The sequence below is a fragment of the Vidua chalybeata genome, chromosome 10 (genome assembly GCF_026979565.1).
Source record: "Vidua chalybeata isolate OUT-0048 chromosome 10, bVidCha1 merged haplotype, whole genome shotgun sequence".
NCBI classification, from domain to species: Eukaryota; Metazoa; Chordata; class Aves; order Passeriformes; family Viduidae; genus Vidua; species Vidua chalybeata.
This window is the reverse complement of record NC_071539.1, coordinates 91,607-112,522: the sequence shown is the minus strand read 5'-3', so window position 1 is coordinate 112,522 and position 20,916 is coordinate 91,607. Positions and strand designations below refer to the sequence as shown.

The 20,916-nt window shown below is 38.5% G+C and overlaps 1 protein-coding gene across 7 annotated transcripts in view; it reads left to right on the top strand.

The window, feature by feature from the left end:
• The first annotated feature begins 3,843 nt into the window (after positions 1-3,843).
• CP (ceruloplasmin) overlaps positions 3,844-20,916 on the top strand; it is a 27,610-nt gene continuing 10,537 nt past the window's right edge. For all 7 annotated transcript variants that reach the window (XR_008432497.1, XR_008432496.1, XR_008432495.1 and 4 more), the window contains exons 1-18: positions 3,844-4,032; positions 5,637-5,881; positions 6,789-7,001; positions 7,511-7,684; positions 8,257-8,511; positions 9,701-9,866; positions 10,832-10,971; positions 11,535-11,675; positions 11,797-12,008; positions 12,511-12,661; positions 14,269-14,481; positions 14,789-14,996; positions 16,204-16,343; positions 16,811-16,939; positions 17,504-17,610; positions 18,323-18,539; positions 19,171-19,310; positions 19,722-19,884. Coding sequence is in view for 4 of the 7 variants with exons in the window: in XM_053951177.1 (XP_053807152.1) it covers positions 3,878-4,032; positions 5,637-5,881; positions 6,789-7,001; positions 7,511-7,684; positions 8,257-8,511; positions 9,701-9,866; positions 10,832-10,971; positions 11,535-11,675; positions 11,797-12,008; positions 12,511-12,661; positions 14,269-14,481; positions 14,789-14,996; positions 16,204-16,343; positions 16,811-16,939; positions 17,504-17,610; positions 18,323-18,539; positions 19,171-19,310; positions 19,722-19,884 (3,169 nt within the window). In the remaining 3 variants the exon portion in view is untranslated. The remainder of the gene's footprint in view (positions 4,033-5,636; positions 5,882-6,788; positions 7,002-7,510; positions 7,685-8,256; positions 8,512-9,700; positions 9,867-10,831; positions 10,972-11,534; positions 11,676-11,796; positions 12,009-12,510; positions 12,662-14,268; positions 14,482-14,788; positions 14,997-16,203; positions 16,344-16,810; positions 16,940-17,503; positions 17,611-18,322; positions 18,540-19,170; positions 19,311-19,721; positions 19,885-20,916) is intronic.

Genomic DNA, 20,916 nt, shown 5'->3' with positions numbered 1-20,916 from the left:
AATGAGATCTGTGTCATTGCACACTTGTTTTTCTCTAGGCTTAAATATGTGACATATCATTTATCTTAAATGAGAATCCTACATTTTTATGGATTTGTGGATGTTGTTTGTGGACAGAAGGAAAACAAAGAAAACTTAAAAATCAACCTATACTCCTACCAAACACCTCAGAGAATCTTGCTGATTTCTTGCCTACAAACTCTAGATCTGTCTTTATCATTTTTTGTGTGATGGTGCCTGGTGAATTTACGTTTCCACTCTATCACGGACATCTTTTAATTTTGGGGCTTAAATTAAATAGAGACATGTAATGTAGTTCTTGTTTGGCTTCCTGATCCTGTGACCCTTTTTACCCATAATCCAGAATCTGGCATCTCCATTACCATAGTCAGCTTCAACTGCAACTTGGTCATTCTTCTTTTAAAGGGGCAGTTTATGGTTTTGAAATTGTTAAGAATACTAATGGCGGGCTGTATTCCCAAATTTAACAGCCAGTTTCACACAGGGCTTTTGGATGTAAGGCAAAGTTGACCCTGATATAATCAATTTAAATCCTGTTTCAATCCTAAGTATTTTGTCCTTTAAAAGTGGTGCTACGAGCTGTGTCTTGTAACAGACCCAAGATTCCTGCAAAGAATTCTAATTAACTGGCATGAAATCTAGACATAACCAATGATCCTGATGGTGGTGTTTGAGGCAATGTGCCCATCCAGCTGCAGAACACAGACCTCATTCAACAGGGAGAAGTGGCCCTTGGGGCCAGGACAAGGCTTGCGCCGTGTTGGAATGCGGAAAAACCCTTCTCTGCGCAAGAGCTCCTGGATATAAAGTGCACATCCTGCCTGCTGAAATCCCCACGTAAAACACCCCAGGCATAGGAGGAAGAAAGCTGCGGATATGAGTTTATAAACTCTTGGCAGAGAGAGATTAGTGCTGAATCTGCAGTAAGAGTTCAAGCATTATTTGTCCCCCACAGCCAGTGCATTTTGCCAGAGTATCAGGATTCTGTGTCTGGCATAGTAATGCCATTCATTTAAAAGACTGCAGCTGGAAATCACAGTAGACCTTCAGTTTTGTAGTAAAATACTCTGGAGCCCCTTTCCATGTATAGGGTATACTAATTTTTTTTATCTTTTTAGAGTATATTAATATTTGCGTAGGTAAAAGTGACTCTTGCAAAACTACGATTTCCTGATTGTTCCCATTATGGATAGAGGGGTTTTCCACATAGAACGGCAGAGGACGAATGAGGCTGCACCAAATCTTTAAATGGTGTTTAACTGCAGAGGTTTACAGGCAGCCAGACCAGCAGCGTGGGCAGCAGGCAACAGACACACATCACTCAAATGGGGAATCGTGAAATGGTGGGGGTTCAATTCAGCCTCACTGTGTGACCTTATGAATGATACATATGAGATATATGATATATATGATATGCATATCTTATGAATATGAATATGTATGTGACCTTTTGTCAGAATATTCCACTTGGGGGTTTATTTATTCTTTTCTTTCAAGGAAAATTTTTGAACTAAAATATTGGCTTTATCTTTCCAATGCAGTTTTGGGTATTTCAAAAACAGAGTATTTCAGCATCCTTAATATGAGAATTGAGCTACTATGGTTTAAAACAATTAAGGGATATTAATGACACCAAACTGCAGACTCGTAATTTAATCAATTAAATAGGGTCTTTTTATTTAGGTCCTGAGAGGAGTTCCTGCTTTTCAGACACCCTCTGAAGATAATGCAGACTTGAGAAGCTGAGGTACTTTGGTCAGTTTTTTGAGTTCCTCTAGAAAAAGGTAAGAGGAGTGTGTTTAGGCATACAGATAATCTGAAAGTTTGGGGGAGGTGCGATTAAAAGCAGGAGTGGAAAATATTGCCTGTCAGAAGTTTTTGTTATATTTTTACATAAGAAAAACATTCAGTTCTTTTGCAAATCAAGGAAGAGTAATTTAGAGTATTCAGGGGTATAAGGCAAAGTAAAGCTTATATTTTTACCCTCAAATAAATGTAGAGATTTCAAGGTATTTCTTGTGTGGTTTTTTTCTCTTCCTCAATCAAATGGAAATCTGAACAAAAACCTACATAGTAATTAACAAATTATTTAGAAAGGAATAACTTTGAATTAAAGTATTTCAACAAGAGGTAAAAGTTTTCTTGTTTTTACCTCACCTAATTTACAAATGGGGCATATGCAACCCCGATAAGCTGATCTTTCCACTGCACTACTTATCTTCATCTGTGGCAAAGGAAAAAAAATCCCTACAGATATAATTTTGAACACGTGACATCAACCTGTGAAACTCCAGAATTTCATCATAGATTTGGGCAGATTTCAAAATGTCAGTCTAAACTGACTTTGTCATTTAGAGAGAAGTAGAATCCTTCATTTAATCCAGATGTGTAGAAATATGAAGAAATTAAATATTCTGACAGTGACTGATAGGAATAGTGATTAAAATTTGTGAATTATCTTATACCATAGTCCTGGTGAACAAGACTTAGATTTTTATGTCATTCAAGGAAAACTGCTATATTTTAGTTAGGTTCTGAATCTTAGTCTTCTATCCAAAATAATCATAATTTTTCTGCCCGGTATTAAAATATCTGCAAGGGATATCCTGCTTATTACAGATAATTTTAAGTTGCCATACAATGGAAAATTGTAATTTTAATTTAGAATGAATGTAATTGTGTCAGTGCTCAGAGCACAGAAGACATTTTTAAAGAATTCCCAAGTGACTGAAAACACATATTTTTTAATAGAAGTTCTCAGGTGGCTTTTTATGCCTAAAACTTCAGACCCAACCACCTTGTGATAGATATATACTCAAAAAATGTGCCATTGCAAACTTTGCTTAGGTGGTTTTTAAGTGTTCCATGTTTAAGATCCAATTTTGTTCTTATTTTTCAGTGAGACCAATTCAAAATGTTTACAGAACTTGAATAAAGAAAAAGAAGCCTTTGGCACTGGGTAGTGCATTTAGATAATGGTTACAGTTAAGATTATCTGGATCTCATGTTTTAATCATTGAAGAGTGGGGCTTATCCTGTCCGGCAACAGACTAGGAGGAAGATAACATAGCGGGGTCATTTTGTGGATTTCTGAGCCTCAGTTTTGCAATACTAAAACTGCTTGGAAAGTTGGATGCAAACCTCCCTACCTCCATCCATGAATAGCTGATCCTTTCCATCTCTAGCAATATGTGCCACGCTCTGTGCTAAAATTACATTTCTAAGGGAACTGTGGTGGGTAGCAGAGCTAACCCAAGCATACACTGGTGGGCATACTGGTCCCAGTGACCTCAGTCCTCCCTTTTCTGCTTGTCCCACACCAGTTCGGAGGTATGAACAGACGGAGCAGGCACAGCTTGGGCTCCTTGTGTCAATGCAGAGCAGATACACAGGGAAAAGGTGTTACTTAGAATTTTTCACAGTGTGCTTGAGAAATTGTGTTCTTGTGCCACATATCATAGGATTATTTTCTCAGTAGAAAGCTGTAGAGTGATGAAGATAGCAAAGAATGTAATAAAGCTTAAGTCTGTAAATCCGTTTAAATCTCCTTTCAATTCAGTGACAAGATTTGCACTCTACGACAATCTGAATGCTATTTTGTGTGATTGTAGGTTGGCAGAAATAGAAAAAAATTCTTTGCTTTTCCGAACTGATGAAGTTACCAGAATATTTTGTTTGCTCTTGACACACAGAGACATTGTGCAATTGCTTTTATTGTTTCCACAAAAGCAAACAGGAGCAGGGAGGGGGAGGTAAGGATGTGGGGAGTAGGAGAGATAGGAACATATAAAAGGAAATTGCATGTGCCTGTCCTGTGTTTTTATTTCATGTTTTCCACAAGGTCCATGATTGCAAAATGAAGCTATTTCTCCTAATCTGCTTGCTGGTTTCTTGCTGTTGCCACGTTGGGACAGTGAACCGGGAATACTATATTGGCATTACAGAGACTGTCTGGAACTATGCACCTGGCAATGCCAGCGCCATCTCTGGGCAGCTTTTTGCAGAAGAAGAGTAAGTAAAGCAGTGTCACTGGCTGAGTTTTATTTTACAGCTTCATCTGGTTTAGACACCAGGGCTGTACTGAAAAGGCAGTGAAATGAGTCTTGGTGTCAGTGGGTTTTCTGTCAGATATATAAGGGAATTTTGATTTTTTTCCTGGCTTGCTTGAGAATTGCATTCCAATGTTCTGCTAATTCCAAGCATTGGAATATGCACTAGAGTATGAATTTGTTGTAATGAAATATTTACTAAGTAGAGACTAGAATAAGACCCTGAATGTCTAATGGTGTTTAATTTTGAATGTCTAAAGTGCTAGTGCTGAAGAGATGATTTTTGTTTTTAAATGCAGAATTGCCAAATTCAAAAACAAATTACAAATTTAAAACTTTCCTACCGAGCACAGGTTTCCTTTTTAGTTATTCATTGTCGGCAGGGATGGTTTTCACCGGTGCAGAAACACAGCTGGGTACTTCAACCCACAGTGGAGGAGCTGGGTTGCTCGTTACAAGGCAAAGAAGGTCCAGTGCAGAGTGAGAGCTGTAAGTAGGCTGAAGATATGTAGGATGAGGAAGGGGAAGCATAATCAATAAAGAAAATCCAGAGATAAAAAGCATCAGGAAAATATTTGAGAGAGGAAAACTGTTCCTTTATTCTCTTTTTTCAGTGTGTTTAAGATTATATAAGAGTATCAAGGCAAAAACAATGATGAGAGGAATCAGAAATTAGAAAATCAGAAATCTCAAAAATGCAGTCCTCATTTAGTCTGTGGATGAGGGATTGCAAGAATTCCTGTGGTTTGTTTTCTTTAGTGAGAGCCTCAGCCATAACCTGCCACTCAATCGGGTGTGAGATGAAGCAGTTAGCTTTTCATTTTTCCACTCACAAACTTTGTGAGATGTAAGACACTGCCAGGGATTCAGCAGGCTAGTAATTCTGATCGGGGGTGGAAACAGGACATCATGTCTGAGAATTGCAGAGCTGTGTTGTAATATAACAAACCACTGCAGTTCACTGCACTTTCAATTGCACTTTCCCCTGTCTCCCCATGTGGTGACAGGCAGCATGCTACATTAATTTCAGGTTTTCAGTGGTTGTATGCCTGCAATGTAGCCAGTCCCTTGTATTGTACTTTTCAGTGTCAGCTTCTCTGATTCCCCTTCTCCTCCTGGACACTTTTTGAGGGTGTGCTTGTGTAGAGATTGATGTTTATAGGAGCAGGGAAAAACACAGTGCAGAAGGAATACTCTACAACTAAAAGGTAGCTGTATAAATGGTCCAAGAAGAGCCGTACCATACATGTTTGATTTAGGTTGCAGCTCAAGAGCCTCATGCACTCAGAATTATAGTAACTGAGCCTTTTCACTCCAAGTGGAGCTCTGCACTGGCATTTTAATTACACTTCAGACCTGCACTTGCCAAGGCACCTACAATTCCTTCCCCATATGTGCAAACAATACTCCACCTTGTAGAAAATGCTTTGCATTTTTGGGCAGTATTAACTTATTTCACCACAAGGTTTGCATGTAGTTGTGCATAGCGCTGCAGAGACCTGGTCTTTATTTGAGACTATTAATTAAAAACCACGTGACAGATGCATTTGTGTATTTTCTTTACAGGCAGGCTGAAGTCTTTCTCAAAAGAGGACCACACAGGATAGGAAACACTTACAAGAAGGCTATCTACGTTCAGTATACCAATCATTTATATGATGTGATAGTTGACAAACCTTCCTGGCTGGGTTTTTTGGGTCCTATAATTAAGGGAGAAGTTGGAGATTCCATTACTATTCACTTGAAAAACTTTGCTTCCAGAAACTACACGCTGCATCCACATGGTGTAAGATACACAAAAGAAAATGAAGGTAAGCTTGATGCCATTCTGGACCAAAATTTTTCAAAAGTTAATAGTCCCTCTGAGTGTAAGTGGTATTCTTCCATCAGAGGGAAGACTGGTCAAGTAAAAACAGATTTAAATTAGGACACAATCAATTTAAAATAGGAGCTAAGTTTGATAATTTTCCAAGAGTAAGATACAAAGCCAAAAGTGGAATTTGTGAAGAAGGCAATTTTAGATCAACATTTTACCTGAAATAAGAATATTTGTGTTTCAACCAAAATGTGGGTATAAAGGTATATAAGAAATTCAAGTATGGAGGATATATAAAAATTTGATGCTGTGAGGAAGACATTGTTAACAATAATAATGTACTGTTCCAAATTCTTAACACTAAATTGATGTATATGGTATATAAGATACACAGATACTGCTTAGTAATTTGTTTTCATTACAACTAGTATGTGCTTTGATAGAGACATACTCTGTCGGATCAAAAAAGTGTATTATGTAGCAGTACGTACACTTTTTGGAATTTTTTTCTGTTGTTATCATTCCAGCAACACCTATATTCCTTCAGGGCATATGCAATTTTTTAGAAGAGTTTCCAAGATTAATATTTAACAAATGTTTTACAAATATTTGAATTGTTATCTTTTTACAAGAAGGACATAGTCCCCTCCGAATAAATTAAGACTAACTTTAATGGGCCGTTAATCAAAGTACTCCTATGGACTTCAAAAGCAAAGGAAAAGATTCCTAAAGAGAAAGAAAACATCTAGTCATCTGATTTAAAAGTTGTGGGTTTTTAACCTGTGTTCAGATGTTCAGTCCATTTTGCTGCAGCATGTAGTCAACTTTCAGCATGGCAGGTGCTATCCTAACACCCTATTGTGAATGTGCTGTGGTAATGGTGACCGTGTGGAATTCTTCAGGTGCTTTTTATCCTGACACCACCAAAGATTTGCAAAAGCGAGATGATGCTGTGGAGCCTGGAGGCCAGTACACTTACACATGGGATGTGACAGAAGATCAAGGTCCAGCTGAAGCAGATGCAGACTGCATAACCAGGGCTTACCACTCCCACATAGATGCTCCAAGAGATGTTGCCTCAGGGCTTGTTGGGCCTTTAATAATTTGCAGGAAAGGTAAACCATAAATAAATAAGTGAGTAAATAAATACATATGCAAGCTGATTGATAATTATCATTGATAAATATAAGTGAAATAGCTTCCTGGAAGAGGAGAAGATTACAATTGATTTTGAAATAACTGCTTTTGGTCTTCTCAATCAGCTGCCTTTAATAGTGTAGGAAGTAGTTTGATTTTGTGTATGAGACTGAATATAATTTGCAAATACTTTGTTCACACATCCGGATGAGTGAGATATGCTATGCTAGCAATGTACAAGGAATTGTAAATACTAATATAAGAAAGAGATTAACACGCAGTATTTATTCTCAGTAATTTTATAGAATCTATCAAAAGGGATTTTTTGTTTCTTAAGTGTTTCTGTAAGTTTATGTATACAGTCATGCTCAAGGGAAGTGTCAAAACATGAAGTAAACAGGGTCCAGCCCTACTGAGACTAGAGTTAAAACTGACAAAAAAAATTGTCAGTTACCAAAGATTGTGAATATACTGCTTTATTTTTCAGATACAATGGATAGGGACACTGATCAACGCTTTGATGCTGAATTTATCCTTATGTTTTCTGTGGTGGATGAAAATCTCAGTTGGTATCTAGAGGACAATATCAGAACATACTGTTTTGAGCCTTCCAAAGTGGACAAAGATGATGAGAACTTCCAGGAAAGCAATAAAATGCACTGTGAGAGAACATTATATCAATGTTGCTTGTCACTGATATTGTGAAGTAATATTTTTCTGTCTTGTCTCTTTTAAAGATAAATTGTAGATTTTTTTTTTTTAATCAGGGTTTTTTCTTAGAGAATTAAGACAGATGCTTTTAAATAAAAATTAAAAAATTAAAAAGTGATGGCAAGTATTGTACAATCAAATCTTTGGAGTTGTGATATAAAGTTCTTAGGGGCCAAGAAGCTCTTTGCCAGGGTAATTTTCCCAGGTATTCTAAACAGAGTTGTGTTACTTTGTTCTGTTTCTTAGTCCTGAGCTCTGTACTATAATTTCATAGTTTAGAAAAACAGTTCTTACTGTTAGTGTAAACAAATAAGATACCTCTGGCTCTGGCATGTATTCCAGAATCATAGCTATGTAGAGGAAGCATATGTCTGATACTGGCAGTGATTTTCAAAGGTGTGGAGCTTTGTTTTGAAGCTCTTTCTATTTTGAAGAATAGAGCAATGGCTATATGATACCTGCATTTGAAGAAAACATCCTAAAGTCTGTGAAGTTAACTGTAATAAATAACATTTATTTTAGCAATCAATGGGTACATGTATGGATACCTCCCAAACCTCACAATGTGTGTGGAAGATAAGATAAAATGGCATCTTTTTGGCATGGGTAATGAAGCTGATATCCATTCAGCCTACTTTCATGGACAGACCTTAATAGAAAGGCATCATCGAGTTGACACCATCAGCCTCTTCCCAGCCACATTCATTGATGCTGTCATGGTACCAAGGAGCCCTGGGGAATGGCTGCTCAGCTGCCAAGTGAATGACCACATTGAAGGTACATTACAAGTTTCAGTGATCAAATTTTTTTAGCTTGAGCTAAGAGTTTACTGAGTCACTTTTGCAGGGCTCTTGACCTGGTGATATGCCAGGCAATATTCTCCTCTAGGTAAAAAAAACTCTCAGAGTAATTGAAATGCCTACAAGTGCATTAGATGGGTTTGAGCCTGTAGCCATGGGAATGAAAGGATTCTTTTCTCTAATGGACATCATCAGCAGCTGGCAGCAATTAGCACAGCTGCATTTTTGCAAGCCTCACCTTTGGGAAAAAAACCAGCATGATGTTTGCCTCCTGCTGGAGATAACTAACCACAGTTTTCTGTTTGCCAACAAAAAAGTTGGGGCTCATTCCATCTTTGACAAGGGGCACAGGACAGGCAGGATAACTTGCCTGCTGACAAATACATGTTCTGGAAAGTACATTCATGAATAAACAGAGATTTTCTTTTCTCTTCCCTGTACTATCATGTATTTTCAGTTTTAATAGCCATATTTAATACTTAGAAGCTAATTCCTGGCTTTTGAATTACCTATATTCCTGTAAGTAAGAGAAGTAATTTGTCACAGATGTGGGAAAGAACACAGAACAGAAAATCATTCTCCAAGATTTGAAAACTCCAAAATAAAAAGAAGTGTATAACCTACAGATTCAATTACACAGAGGTTCCAAGCTTTATCAGATCAAGCAATATCCTGATATGGCTGAGGCATTCTGGCCTTATTTATAGATGAAAAAGGGCTCTCTTCACTGTATTATTTGTGTCTCCAGCAAACAGATTTGCTAACTGCTTCCCTTAGGATGCAGACTTGGGAGTTCCACAAGTAAGTTGTTGATTATATTTAGATAGAGGATGGTCAGTCTGGTAACACCTGACCTTGGCTGAATGGTTCATGGACAGCACTGTGTCCACTTGACCCTAATCTTCTCCACCATGCCAGTGGCAGCTTTTCAAGCAGAATGCCCTTTACCACACTTGTCTGCCTGCTGTGGATACCACGGCTGTGTTTCTATATCCTAGCTCAGCTGGCACACCTTCTTTTATAGCATTTATCTTCCACTTTGTGATTTGCATATCCATCAATGGTGTGGGAATTGTCCAGGGAACAGAAAAGCTCTTGGAGGCAGGGAAAGAGAAAACAAAATGCAGTTCCTTCTCCCTAGGTTTCTCTACCTCTTTTTTTCCCAGGTGGTATGCAGGCCCTTTTTAAAGTAGAAGATTGTAAGAAACCCACACCAGGTCACAGTGAGAGTACAAAGATAAGACAGTACTTCCTTGCTGCTGAAGAGATCATCTGGAATTATGGCCCATCTTCAGTGAACCATTTTACAGGACAAGAATTAATTGTTGACAGGTAAATGCCTCTAATTAAAGAAGTTTTATTTTCCAAGAAGAATTTATTTAAGCATGCTAACTAAGGTAAGCCATATGGTAGAACTGACTTTTAAGCATAATTGCTCATTGTCCTCATCTGTGCTTAAATATTAATGCTAGAATAAATATCAGACCAAAATAGGTCATTTGTTTTCCTTGTAATCTTACCTTAAATTTTGCTGCTATGTTAGTAATTTCAGTGGGATTAAGATTAATTATTATGTCATATATAGGCTGTGAGTCCTGATTATTCAAGATGGTTGATTATTCTGAGTTAGGGAAAAAGCAGGAGATCATGACCATTGCCTTAGATGATGAAACTCATGCTAATGGTATCTCATCTAGGAAACAGATTGCATGAGATAGCTTTGTCCTTTACACTGTGTTTACATATTTTAGAACTGGATACACTGAATACATTGATTCCTCAAGTTTTTCATCTGTGAGTTAAAGCATACTTACCTCTTCCACAAGCAATGAGGCACAGTTCAGTGTCTGAATAGTGCTTGGAAAACACTGAAAGGTCTTTTCTTAAAGAGTAGAAGTATCGACCGAATCTTCTCACTTTGTATATAGATGTTACATATTCTTGGTGTTTGTATATGCTCCTGTTGATTTTTTGTAACTTCTAATAAAAAGAATTAATTCAAGGTTATGAAATGTTGACTAGAAATCATCGTCAATGAGTCTCTAAGCACACTGGCTTTGTAACGGGAGCTCAGCACAGCGGCTTTTTCTTAAGGAGAAGTTAGTGAAGGATAATGGATTCCTGCACATCTTCTATGTCACTGCATATAAGTGTGTGACCATACCACTGAAAAGAAACCCAAAAAGACAAACTCAGCACGCCATAGCTCTGAAAACAGGGTTAAGGTTCCACTGCCTTTTTACAACTGAGCATTTTGACTTGAAGTGTTTGCATCTCTTGCAATTTCTTTTACACAGTGAATCTCAGATCTTTTTTGAACAAAGTGAGACAAGAATTGGTGGCTCCTACAAAAAAGCAATTTACAAAGAATACACAGATGGTTCTTTCACTGAACATAAAAAAAGACTTGCAGAGGAAGCACATCTTGGACTCCTAGGTAAGAGAGTCTAAAATTTTTTAATGTCAAAGATTTATGAGAGTAAACAGTCACTTCCACTGGTTAGTGAGCAGTGCCCCCAACTCCAAGGAGAAGCCCTTAGCTCTCCCTGCCTCCAGCAGTCATTAGTGCCTGTGGTTCCCCCCAAGGTGTAAAGAAACTCTTGAACACAACACTGTAATGGTACCCAGCTTCCCTGTAGGAGCATGCCATGGTCTCCAAAGGTCAGGCTCTTAATTACAAGGCCAGGCCAGGCAGATCTAGTTCTATTGATAACCTTGCTGCTCCTGGCATGGGTTGGTGCTAATGTCTGTAAATCGCTTTCCAAAGGGAGGAAACTGTCCTGAAAGTCACTGGGCCTCCACGTGAACTGGGATTGGCTGCTGCTGGGCTGCTGTGTGATTCAGCACACGTGCCAGGGACCTGCTCTGTGGCCACAGAGGTCCAGGGGCATTCCTTGTGCAAGGGAAAAAGCAGCCAGCCACTGAATGCCATAAATTCGTGGTGACCTGTACACCATTTGATAGAAATATCCCATAATTAGACCATGTACACCTTTCCAGGACCTGTGATCAGGGCTGAAGTGGGTGAGCGCATCAGGGTGACCTTCCGGAACAACGCCAGCCGCCCGTTCAGCATCCAGCCCCACGGCGTGAGCTACCGCAGGAGCGGAGCCGGGGCGCGCTTCGGCGCCGCCCCCGCAGGTGAGCCGCGGGCGGGATGCTGCGGCACCCGAGACTCACTGTCTTACCTGCCCATGTGTTACAGGTGAGAAAAGAAAGAATGTGCACTTGGCATAATTCCCAATGCTGATTTCTGTAATAGGTACCGAATCTCCAGCCTCTCATGTGAGTCCCGGCACCACATTTACATATGAATGGGACGTGCCAGAAGATGTGGGTCCCACAGAGCAAGACCCAGACTGTTTAACCTGGCTTTATTACTCAGCTGTGGATGCAGTCAGAGACACCAGTTCTGGCCTTGTAGGTCCTCTCCTAGTGTGCAGGAAAGGATCTCTGCTTTCTTCTGGGAAACAGGTCAGTCAAAGAACAAAAATGGAAGCATTTGCATCGTCACAGCTGAATCTGCTTTCTCTTCCCAGACTGCACCACCTCCTCTCCACATTACAGTTTCACCCATGTCCTAAGGGGAATAAAAAACATGAAGAAAGTGGGAGTGGTTTTCAATCTGGCTCCAGATAGACAGTCACTGCTATGTGAAAACACCATTGTCATGAGCAGCTGCTGGCATTCAAGTCTCAGCTATGATGAGAATCTCTAGGAAAATGTAGGGATTTTAAAGGTCAAATACAAACTCACTTCCAGAGGTGGTCCCTGCTGATAGAAAGAACATTAGCAGTAGATAGTCACTAGATACAGCAATTACAGAGCTTTGAGATTATCAGAATGAAGTATCAATGTATGCATTTACTCTATTTTGTGACTTGTACTCATAAAGTATTACAACATAGGTTTTTTTTCCCCTGACATTTTCTGTTCATTCATTTCTATTTTCCCTTCTACTATTTCTTCTCAACAGAAAAATGTGAACATGGAGTTTTTTCTACTTGCCACAGTATTTGATGAGAATCTGAGCTGGTATTTGGATGATAATATTTTGATGTTTACACTAAGTCCTGATAAAATTGACAAAGATGATGAAGACTTCCAAGAATCCAACAAAATGCACTGTAAGAAAATTATTAGTTATTGAAATATTAATTTCTGCAGTAAGGTTTTTACTTTAATGGTTTCATGTTTGACGCAGGAAAGCTGTATAGTGCAGAGACATTTCATTCCTTTCCAGTGGAAAAAACCCCAAAACATTTAAGTGCAATTCAGTTTCAACCAAGTGTGGTAGCTCAAAGTATAATGCCAGCTGTTCAATGTGTTGCATGGCAGTTGAGGATTTAGCATGATTATACCACTTTGAGCAGAGAGAAGGAGGAATTAGGTCTTCAGACTGCATGCAGCCACTATGAGTGCAACCAAGGCAGCAAGACAAAACTGACCTCTGCTTTGGAGATGGGGTAGCTGAAAGGAAGTTTTTCACAGAGTTACAGAGAAGTTGAGGTTGGATGGGACCTCTGGAGATCACCTGGTCCAACACTCTGCTCAAGCAGGGCCACCCAGAGCCACTTGCCCAAGACCATGTCCTGATGACTTTTGAATACCTTCAAGGATGGAGACTCCACCATCTCCCTGGGCAGCCTCTGCCAGTGCTTGGTCAGCCTCACAGTGTTTCCTGTGTGTCAGTTGGTGTCTGTTAGTGTCAGTAGGGTTTCTGTCCCTACCACTGGGTACCACTGGGAAGAGCCCGGCTCCATCCTCTTGGCATTCTCCCTGAAGGTGTTTGTACAGGTGGGTGAGATCCCCCAAGCTACCCCTTCTTCAGGCTGAAAGGTCAGCATAGCTCCCTCAGCCTTTCCCTGTAGAAGAGATGGTTTCTTGTCCCTTCATATCCTTGTGGCCCTTTGATGCCCTCTCTCCAGTGTGTTCATGTCTTCTATACTGGGGAGCCCAGAACTCAGCATAGCCCTGTGGGTGTGGCCTCAGCAGTGCTGAGCAGAGGGCAGGGATCCCCTCCCTCGACCTGCCAGCTGGACTTCGTCTCAGAATGGCTCTTTGCCTCTTTAATAGGGCAGAACTGAGTTTCACACTGATTGTGTTTTAGTACTGCAGAAATGTTTTCCAAGTTTCACATGAAAAAGACATTTTTACCCTCAGGCCCTAACCCTGCCAGTAAGTCCTAATCTTTAAGCATATTTGTTTTATGCATTTTGAAAAAAAAATTCCCCTCAGGGCCATTCCTGTTTACAATCTCTTGGTGCTGAGCATTCGGTGGTACCTGAGAAGCCCAGGATTTGAAAGTTTTGCAAAGGATTAGGGTTAGTAGAAATAAAAGGGTTACTAACCTAGAAAGGGTTAGTAACTCAAACAAAAAACCCTTCTGATTGCCTCCACTGTACAGCTGGAAGGTGTTGCAGGGTATAAAACAGGATCCTTTATGCATCCTGTATATGTGACGAGTAGAAAGCAGGGAAATTTCTCGTTGGCCAAGGTAACAATATGTGCTGTGGAGATTGAAAAGGAAATTATTTTTAAACACTGGGGTTTAAAAGTTGCTTTGCTTGAATTGATTCTTTAATTTTTTTTATGTGATAAAGTACTTTACCATTGATATTTCTTTCAATATAAGGCATGACATTACATCTGAAGTGTTTATTAATTAAACTCTATTGCAGAATTAAGTAATATATTAATCAAGGTGGCTTTTGCTTTCTCAATTCTTCTATAGCCATTAATGGTTATATGTATGGAAATCAGCCTGGTCTTGAGATGTGTAAAGGAAGTGTTGTTTCCTGGCATTTGATGGGCTTGGGTTCAGAAGTTGATGTCCATGGGATATACTTCTCAGAAAACACATTTGTAACTAAAGGAACAAGAAGGGATACAGCAAATCTGTTTCCACATACAGTTCTTACAGCTATTATGAAGCCTGATTCTGAAGGTAAATGTCTTATTTAAAAATCCTGTTACTAATGAAGAAACTGTTACCTATGCATACTCTGTGCATAGAGACAAGCTTTAAGTAGCTGGTATATTGATCCTGGTGCTAAAACTGTACATAGTTGTGTTTGAAGGGCACCAAACTGTAAGGACATATGTTCTTAATGCTAAATCCTTGATTTTTCTAGCTTCTCTGTATGCTGAATGTTATTACTACAAGTAGCCATACTGCACAAAGATTTTTGGACTTAATATGAGCAATAACCTGTGTCTCAGTCTCAAGTCTTTGTTTCTTATATGACTCCTAGGAGTTTTTGAAGTGTCCTGCCTGACAGCAGACCACTACACTGGGGGCATGAAACAGAACTACAAAGTGAAAAAATGCCACTGGGGGAGTGGAGATGTACCTACGTATTTGCATGAAAAGATTTACTACATTGCTGCAGTGGAAGTTCAATGGGACTATTCTCCTAACAGGACATGGGAATTCGAGCGGCATCAATACCATGAAGAAAGGTACTTCAGAATATACACAGGGCAGAAAAATGCAAAAAAAGCAAAGGAGCAACTCCCTTCTCCTCTGAACCTTTTCCTCTTCCAGACATTTCTAGACACACTTTCTTTTCACAAATATATTTTGGGCTCACTTGAATTTCTCCTTCCCCAGCAGTGCTGCCATGTAACTGAGCCAGACAGCACAATGTTTGAGAAATAGCACAGATCTTCTGTGGGAGAGGTGTAGATTTTAATGGATCCTGGATAATGGATGTGCATTTGTTATTTACTGATGTTGGTAGTCCTTGATGTGGAAAGCTTAAAATGTTCATTGTAATCTTATCTATGATGACTATGTCCTGATAAACAAGGTCTTTGTCTCATGTTTATTTGTAGTCTGAGTAAGGTTCTTTTTGACCCCTCTCGATTTCACGAGCTTACACAAGATATGTCCATGATTGAATCCACTTAGTTTGTGCTATTGAATCCACAAGCTTGTTGTCTTGGTGTTTTTATTTCCAGTATTTGACTCTCAATGAGAGAGAACTGATTGGATAAACTAATTCATGCCAATTAGCAGAAAAGGCTAAACAAGAATGATGAATTTCTGTGTTCCACCTGAATTACTTGAGTAACAGATTATAACTGTATTTTGTTATTTACTTAATTGTATTTTCTTCTTTTTTCCTCAGTTTGATAGTACATTTCCTTGCCCTGTATACCAGTGGACTCTGACATAATTCTAAGCACAAGTAATATGGACTATGCTGTTACCAGACTTTTTCCCCCCATATTGTGTCCAGCCCCCATGATCTCAGCAGAGAATCCCTGCCATTTAATGTCAGCAAGGCACTTCAGCTTTACAAGTTTTAGGCTTCATTTCTGACATACACTGAAGTTGCCAAAGGCTCTGTTTTTTGGTGTGCAAGTTGCTGTGTATCTTTGTGCAATTTGAAGCATTTGCCAGGGCAAGCATTCAGCATTTTTTCAAGTACCATAGGCTTGATCTATATTTAGTGGGGTTTTTAACCTTATGAAGGGGAACCTCTCAGCTTAACAAGAATGTTTTCATGTTGACAATACTAGCATTTTATGAGATTACTCTTTCAGTTTATGAGATTACTACTTCTTTTGAGCCAGATTCTTGCTTGAAAGTTAATTGACATACCTGCAAAAGATACATGTTCTAAAATACATGAAGGAATGCATTTATTTATTCTTTTGGCAGCCCTGGCAATCCATTTTTAAATCAAGATGACAAATTCATTGGCTCAAAGTACAAAAAGGTAGTATATCGTGAGTACACCGATCAGACATTCAGTACTCTCAAAAACAGAGTAAAGGAGCAGCAGCACCTGGAAATTCAAGGTAAAGTCATCATGTTCAGTTTTGTAAATGCAAAAAATGCAGTCACCCAAATCAAAAATATACTATTTGAATAATATTGAGTACAGTTCTACCCACAAAAAATTGCCTCAATCTAAATGGAAAACCTACTTGGAACTGCTACTTTTAGTGTAGTGCTTTCCCTGCAAAATAGCACTGCTTGCTCTACAAGGAAAAAAACCCTTTTGGTTTGCTGCCTGGTCAGAGATCCTAAGTCAGCATAAAACTGGGCAGCAACATCCAAACTGACTTCAGGTACACAGCAGGTGCTCAGAACTTGAGACATAGAGGCCTAACTTTAACATCTCAAGTTGGCATGTCATAGTGAACATTATACAGTTTTCATCTGAATTATAAGCCAATGTTGTGAATTTGAACACAACAAGCTGGCTCTCTGTCTGTTCTGATGTTTTGTAAAACCAAGTTAATCTTTCTTTTCAATCCAACAGGGCCGCTGCTTGTGTCAAATATTGGAGATAAAATTACAATAGTTTTTAAGAACTTAGCATCAAGACCTTATTCTATCCATGCCCACGGAGTGAAAACAGACAGTTCTGTTGTTGCTGTAACTAAACCAGGTATCAAACCACCCTTTTTTATTTCCGGCAGGTAACATCAAGACTTCTGGTAAGATTTAGCAAGCTTCCAGACAGTAGGAAAAACATCATTTTTGTTTGTCTTGCCTCAAGTTCTTAAAATTCTGATGCTGATTATGACAAATATTTCTACAGTTCAAATGACCCTGCTAATTATTGCTGTGTATCCCAGTCCTTGACTGATCAGTAATTTTTTGACACAATGTAGCTACACCTTTCATGAATGCAAACAGATTTGGCTCCATAGGGAAAGCATAGCTTATGCTATTACTTCTCAATTTCCTCTGTGATCTTTACAAAATATACAATCAACTGTTAAGTATGGTGAACTGGACAGTGCAGACACACTCACACAGACACAAAACCATTGTCAAGAAGAATCAGGGATCTGCAGAAGGGACCATCAGCTAGCCAGTGCAGTAAATGGGAAGGGGAACTTCAAGACAAATATAAGCTGTCAATGGAAATAATATCTAATTCATGATGACCACCTGTAGGCCATCACACTGAAAACTTCAACAATTAATTGATACTTATTTAATTCAGGTGATACAAAAATATATGTCTGGAAAGTCCCAGAGAGATCTAGTCCTGGGAGAGGAGATTCACATTGTATTGCATGGGCATACCATTCAACAGTGGACATTGTTAAGGTATATTATTGATATCAGTTTTGTTCGTGTCTCCAACATAGATATAGTCAAAGGAGATGAGTTTGAAACTTTTTCTGTTTTCTCTGCCAAGTTATTTCCCCTATTACCGTACCTTTGAATTTATATGTTTCTTGAAGGCAAATTGCAAGAACATCAGGGCAGAAATTCAATGCTACAGACATTCATGGTTTTGCTTCCTGGTTGTTCTGCTGTTGGTATAGATCATCTCACATTCCCTCCTTAAAGCTAACACTTTATAGCTTGCTCAATATCTAATCAGTCATTTGTGGGAAAACTAAAATGCAACTATGAAACACAACTCTGCCATTTTTTACCAAGTATGAATTAGCTTAACATAATATTTCTAATGGAAATTAATGTATTCTTCCATTGTCTCAACAAATACAAATAGTGTTGGGAAGTATATTTTGAATGGAAATCATGCTCAAAATTATAAAAATAGTTTGAAAAAGGAGCAGTAAATTAATATGGAAGAAATGTTTATAGCAAGAGATGAAAATGAGGTAGTCTTCATTGAACTTGATTCCTGGATAGTATATAACAGCGGAGAAATAACTTAGTTTGACACTGGCTGCCTTTATTCCCAGATACAAACAGCTGTGAAGATAGTAAAAGGATTCCTGTATGTCATTAAAAGTACTTCTGTTTAGTTACATCTTGCAATTATGTGGGTTTTCATTTGTCATTTCAGGACACTTACAGTGGATTAATAGGCACACTCGTTGTGTGTCATAGACATTACCTGCCATCATTTCATACTAAAAAGAAAGTTCAGTTTGCTCTTCTCTTTATGGTTTTTGATGAAAATGAGTCATGGTACTTGGATGAAAACATTAACACATATTCTACCAATCCACACCTTGTTGACAAAGAGGATGAGGGATTCCTTGAAAGTAATAAAATGCATGGTATGTTTCCCAATTTAGTTCATGTAGCTCTGCGAATTCTACAGAATTATGTATTTGAAGGTAGTGCATGTAAATTCAACTTTCTCAGCCCCTTGAATTTCCAGTTCCAGAATAGAAGGCCTGAAAATCTTTACTCAAACTGTTTGAAAACACTGCTAATGCCAGTGAATGACTTTTTTGCACAAGTTAAAAAAACCCTTAACAACAACAAAACCTCCTAGTATATTCTTATGTTGAAGTTTTAGTAGAGAAAGAATAAAAATGAAATTTGAAGTTCTGATTTGATGTCAGTAAACAACTCCTCTGGATATATTGGAAAGGCTATGTGCATCCTGAAAGCATGTCTTTGTAAAGCTTACTCTTTTACAAAGATTGATTTAAAAAAAGATCTGCAAATCCCACAGCTCTTTAAAAACTGCAATATGAGCAATGATGTACAGAAAAGAAATTTTCTTTATCGTTTTCTTTCTAGTTTAATGTGGAATATAAACATTCATCATGTGCCCTCCAAAACCATTACTTTTGTTTGGCATTGGCTTTCAAATCTTTCAATCTGTATTATACTAGAGATAACAATACACAATACACAAAATCTTATCTGTTTTCTCTGTCTTACTTTCCTTCTTTTTAGCCATTAATGGAAAGGTGTTTGGAAATCTGCATGGCCTGACTATGCACGTTGGAGATAATGTCAGCTGGTATCTGATGGGAATGGGCAATGAGATAGACATTCATACAGTACACTTCCATGGCCACAGCTTTGACTACAAGGTATCAGATCTTTTTCACTTATTTCTTGCTGTGTTAAGAATGAGAGGTAAGTCAAATATCAAGGACTGTTACCTATGGTGAAAAGTCATATTACAATAGTAAGCAGGGCTTTTACTTTGACCATAAGGGTTTTATGCCTCAAACCTGTATTTGATCAACATACAAGAGCCAGAGAATATCTGCCAGTAGCATTTGCTCACTGGTAACCTCAGAAGTTACTTCAACAAGATAGCTGTGAATTTTTCACAGCTGTGGTAAGACAAAAGCTATAGTTTTCCTTCATTTCCACTTAGTTGTTAGTTTATTAAACTTTGGAGCAGGAAGTGGACGTACAAAGTGATGCTTCAGTAGAAATGATACACAGAAAGTGTGTTTAACACAGTTGAACTGTTGCTTCTTTTTGTCTTGAAGCAAACAGGGGTTTACCGGGCAGATGTCTTTGATCTGTTCCCTGGAACATCTCAGACTGTGGAAATGACCCCAGAGAACCCTGGAACCTGGCTATTACACTGTCACGTTACTGACCACATCCACGCAGGCATGGAAGCAACCTACACTGTGCTCCCAAAGGAAGGTAAGAGCACCTAGCTCACTAATGTTCGTTATGTTTTAAGATGCACAATGGGGCTCACAGACAGAACAGCATACTTAGAACCAGTTCAGGCACCCAGCAATATTCCATGTCTAGAAGCCAAGATGTTGCAGGCAACCTGGTCATACTTCCCTCAGCACTGCTCAGGAAAATGAAGTAGCTGAAGGACTGGATGATAACTGACTATTATTTCAACTTACCATCCATGAAATGTAAGTGAAAGATTTTTTTATTTAAAAAGAATTCTTCATGAGACAGAGAGACAGACTTCATCTCAATCTTTCTTCAAAAGAAGGACAGCTGATAAATACAGCTGAATTCATCATCCCCATACACCTGAAGTACTGAAAAACTACAATTGTGTTGACTTTCTCAAGGGCATGTTGTAGCTTTACGGACACTATTACCTTGGTCTAGCAATATCACCAGTGAAAAAACTTGAATTTTGAAGAAAAGTTCTTATTGCTAAAAAGTTAATACAATTTAAAAACCATCATTTTTCAGTACTCAAAAGACAGAGCATAACCAGTATTGAGAGAAAGAGAACAGTAGAAAGAGTTCAAAATATGTGATGTCTGTATATATATACAACCATATGATTTACATTTATAGCTATACTAAAAAATACAGAATGCATTGTTAAACAGAAAATCTAATTCTATCTGATGAACCACTGGAATATGAAACAGAACCTAATTCTATTTTATAAACACTAAAACTGATTTACAGAGTATGTTATGCCAGATGTCCAGACAGTAAGAAGGCTAATTTAAGAGTACACAGAAAACATGTAAAAACAGACTTTCAACTTGGATCAGCAGTACATTGGATTTTTTATTATTAGCCATCTAGACTGCATTAAATCGTACCCTTCGTTGCACCTTAAAGTTGTTTTTAAATCTAACTCACAGTGTCCAGAAGGTACTTGGATTCCCCTCTGCTCATTTTGGACTCTGCTGGTCTCATGCACAGAGTATTCTTTTGATGAAATGTAACATAAAGCTATTTTTCTCC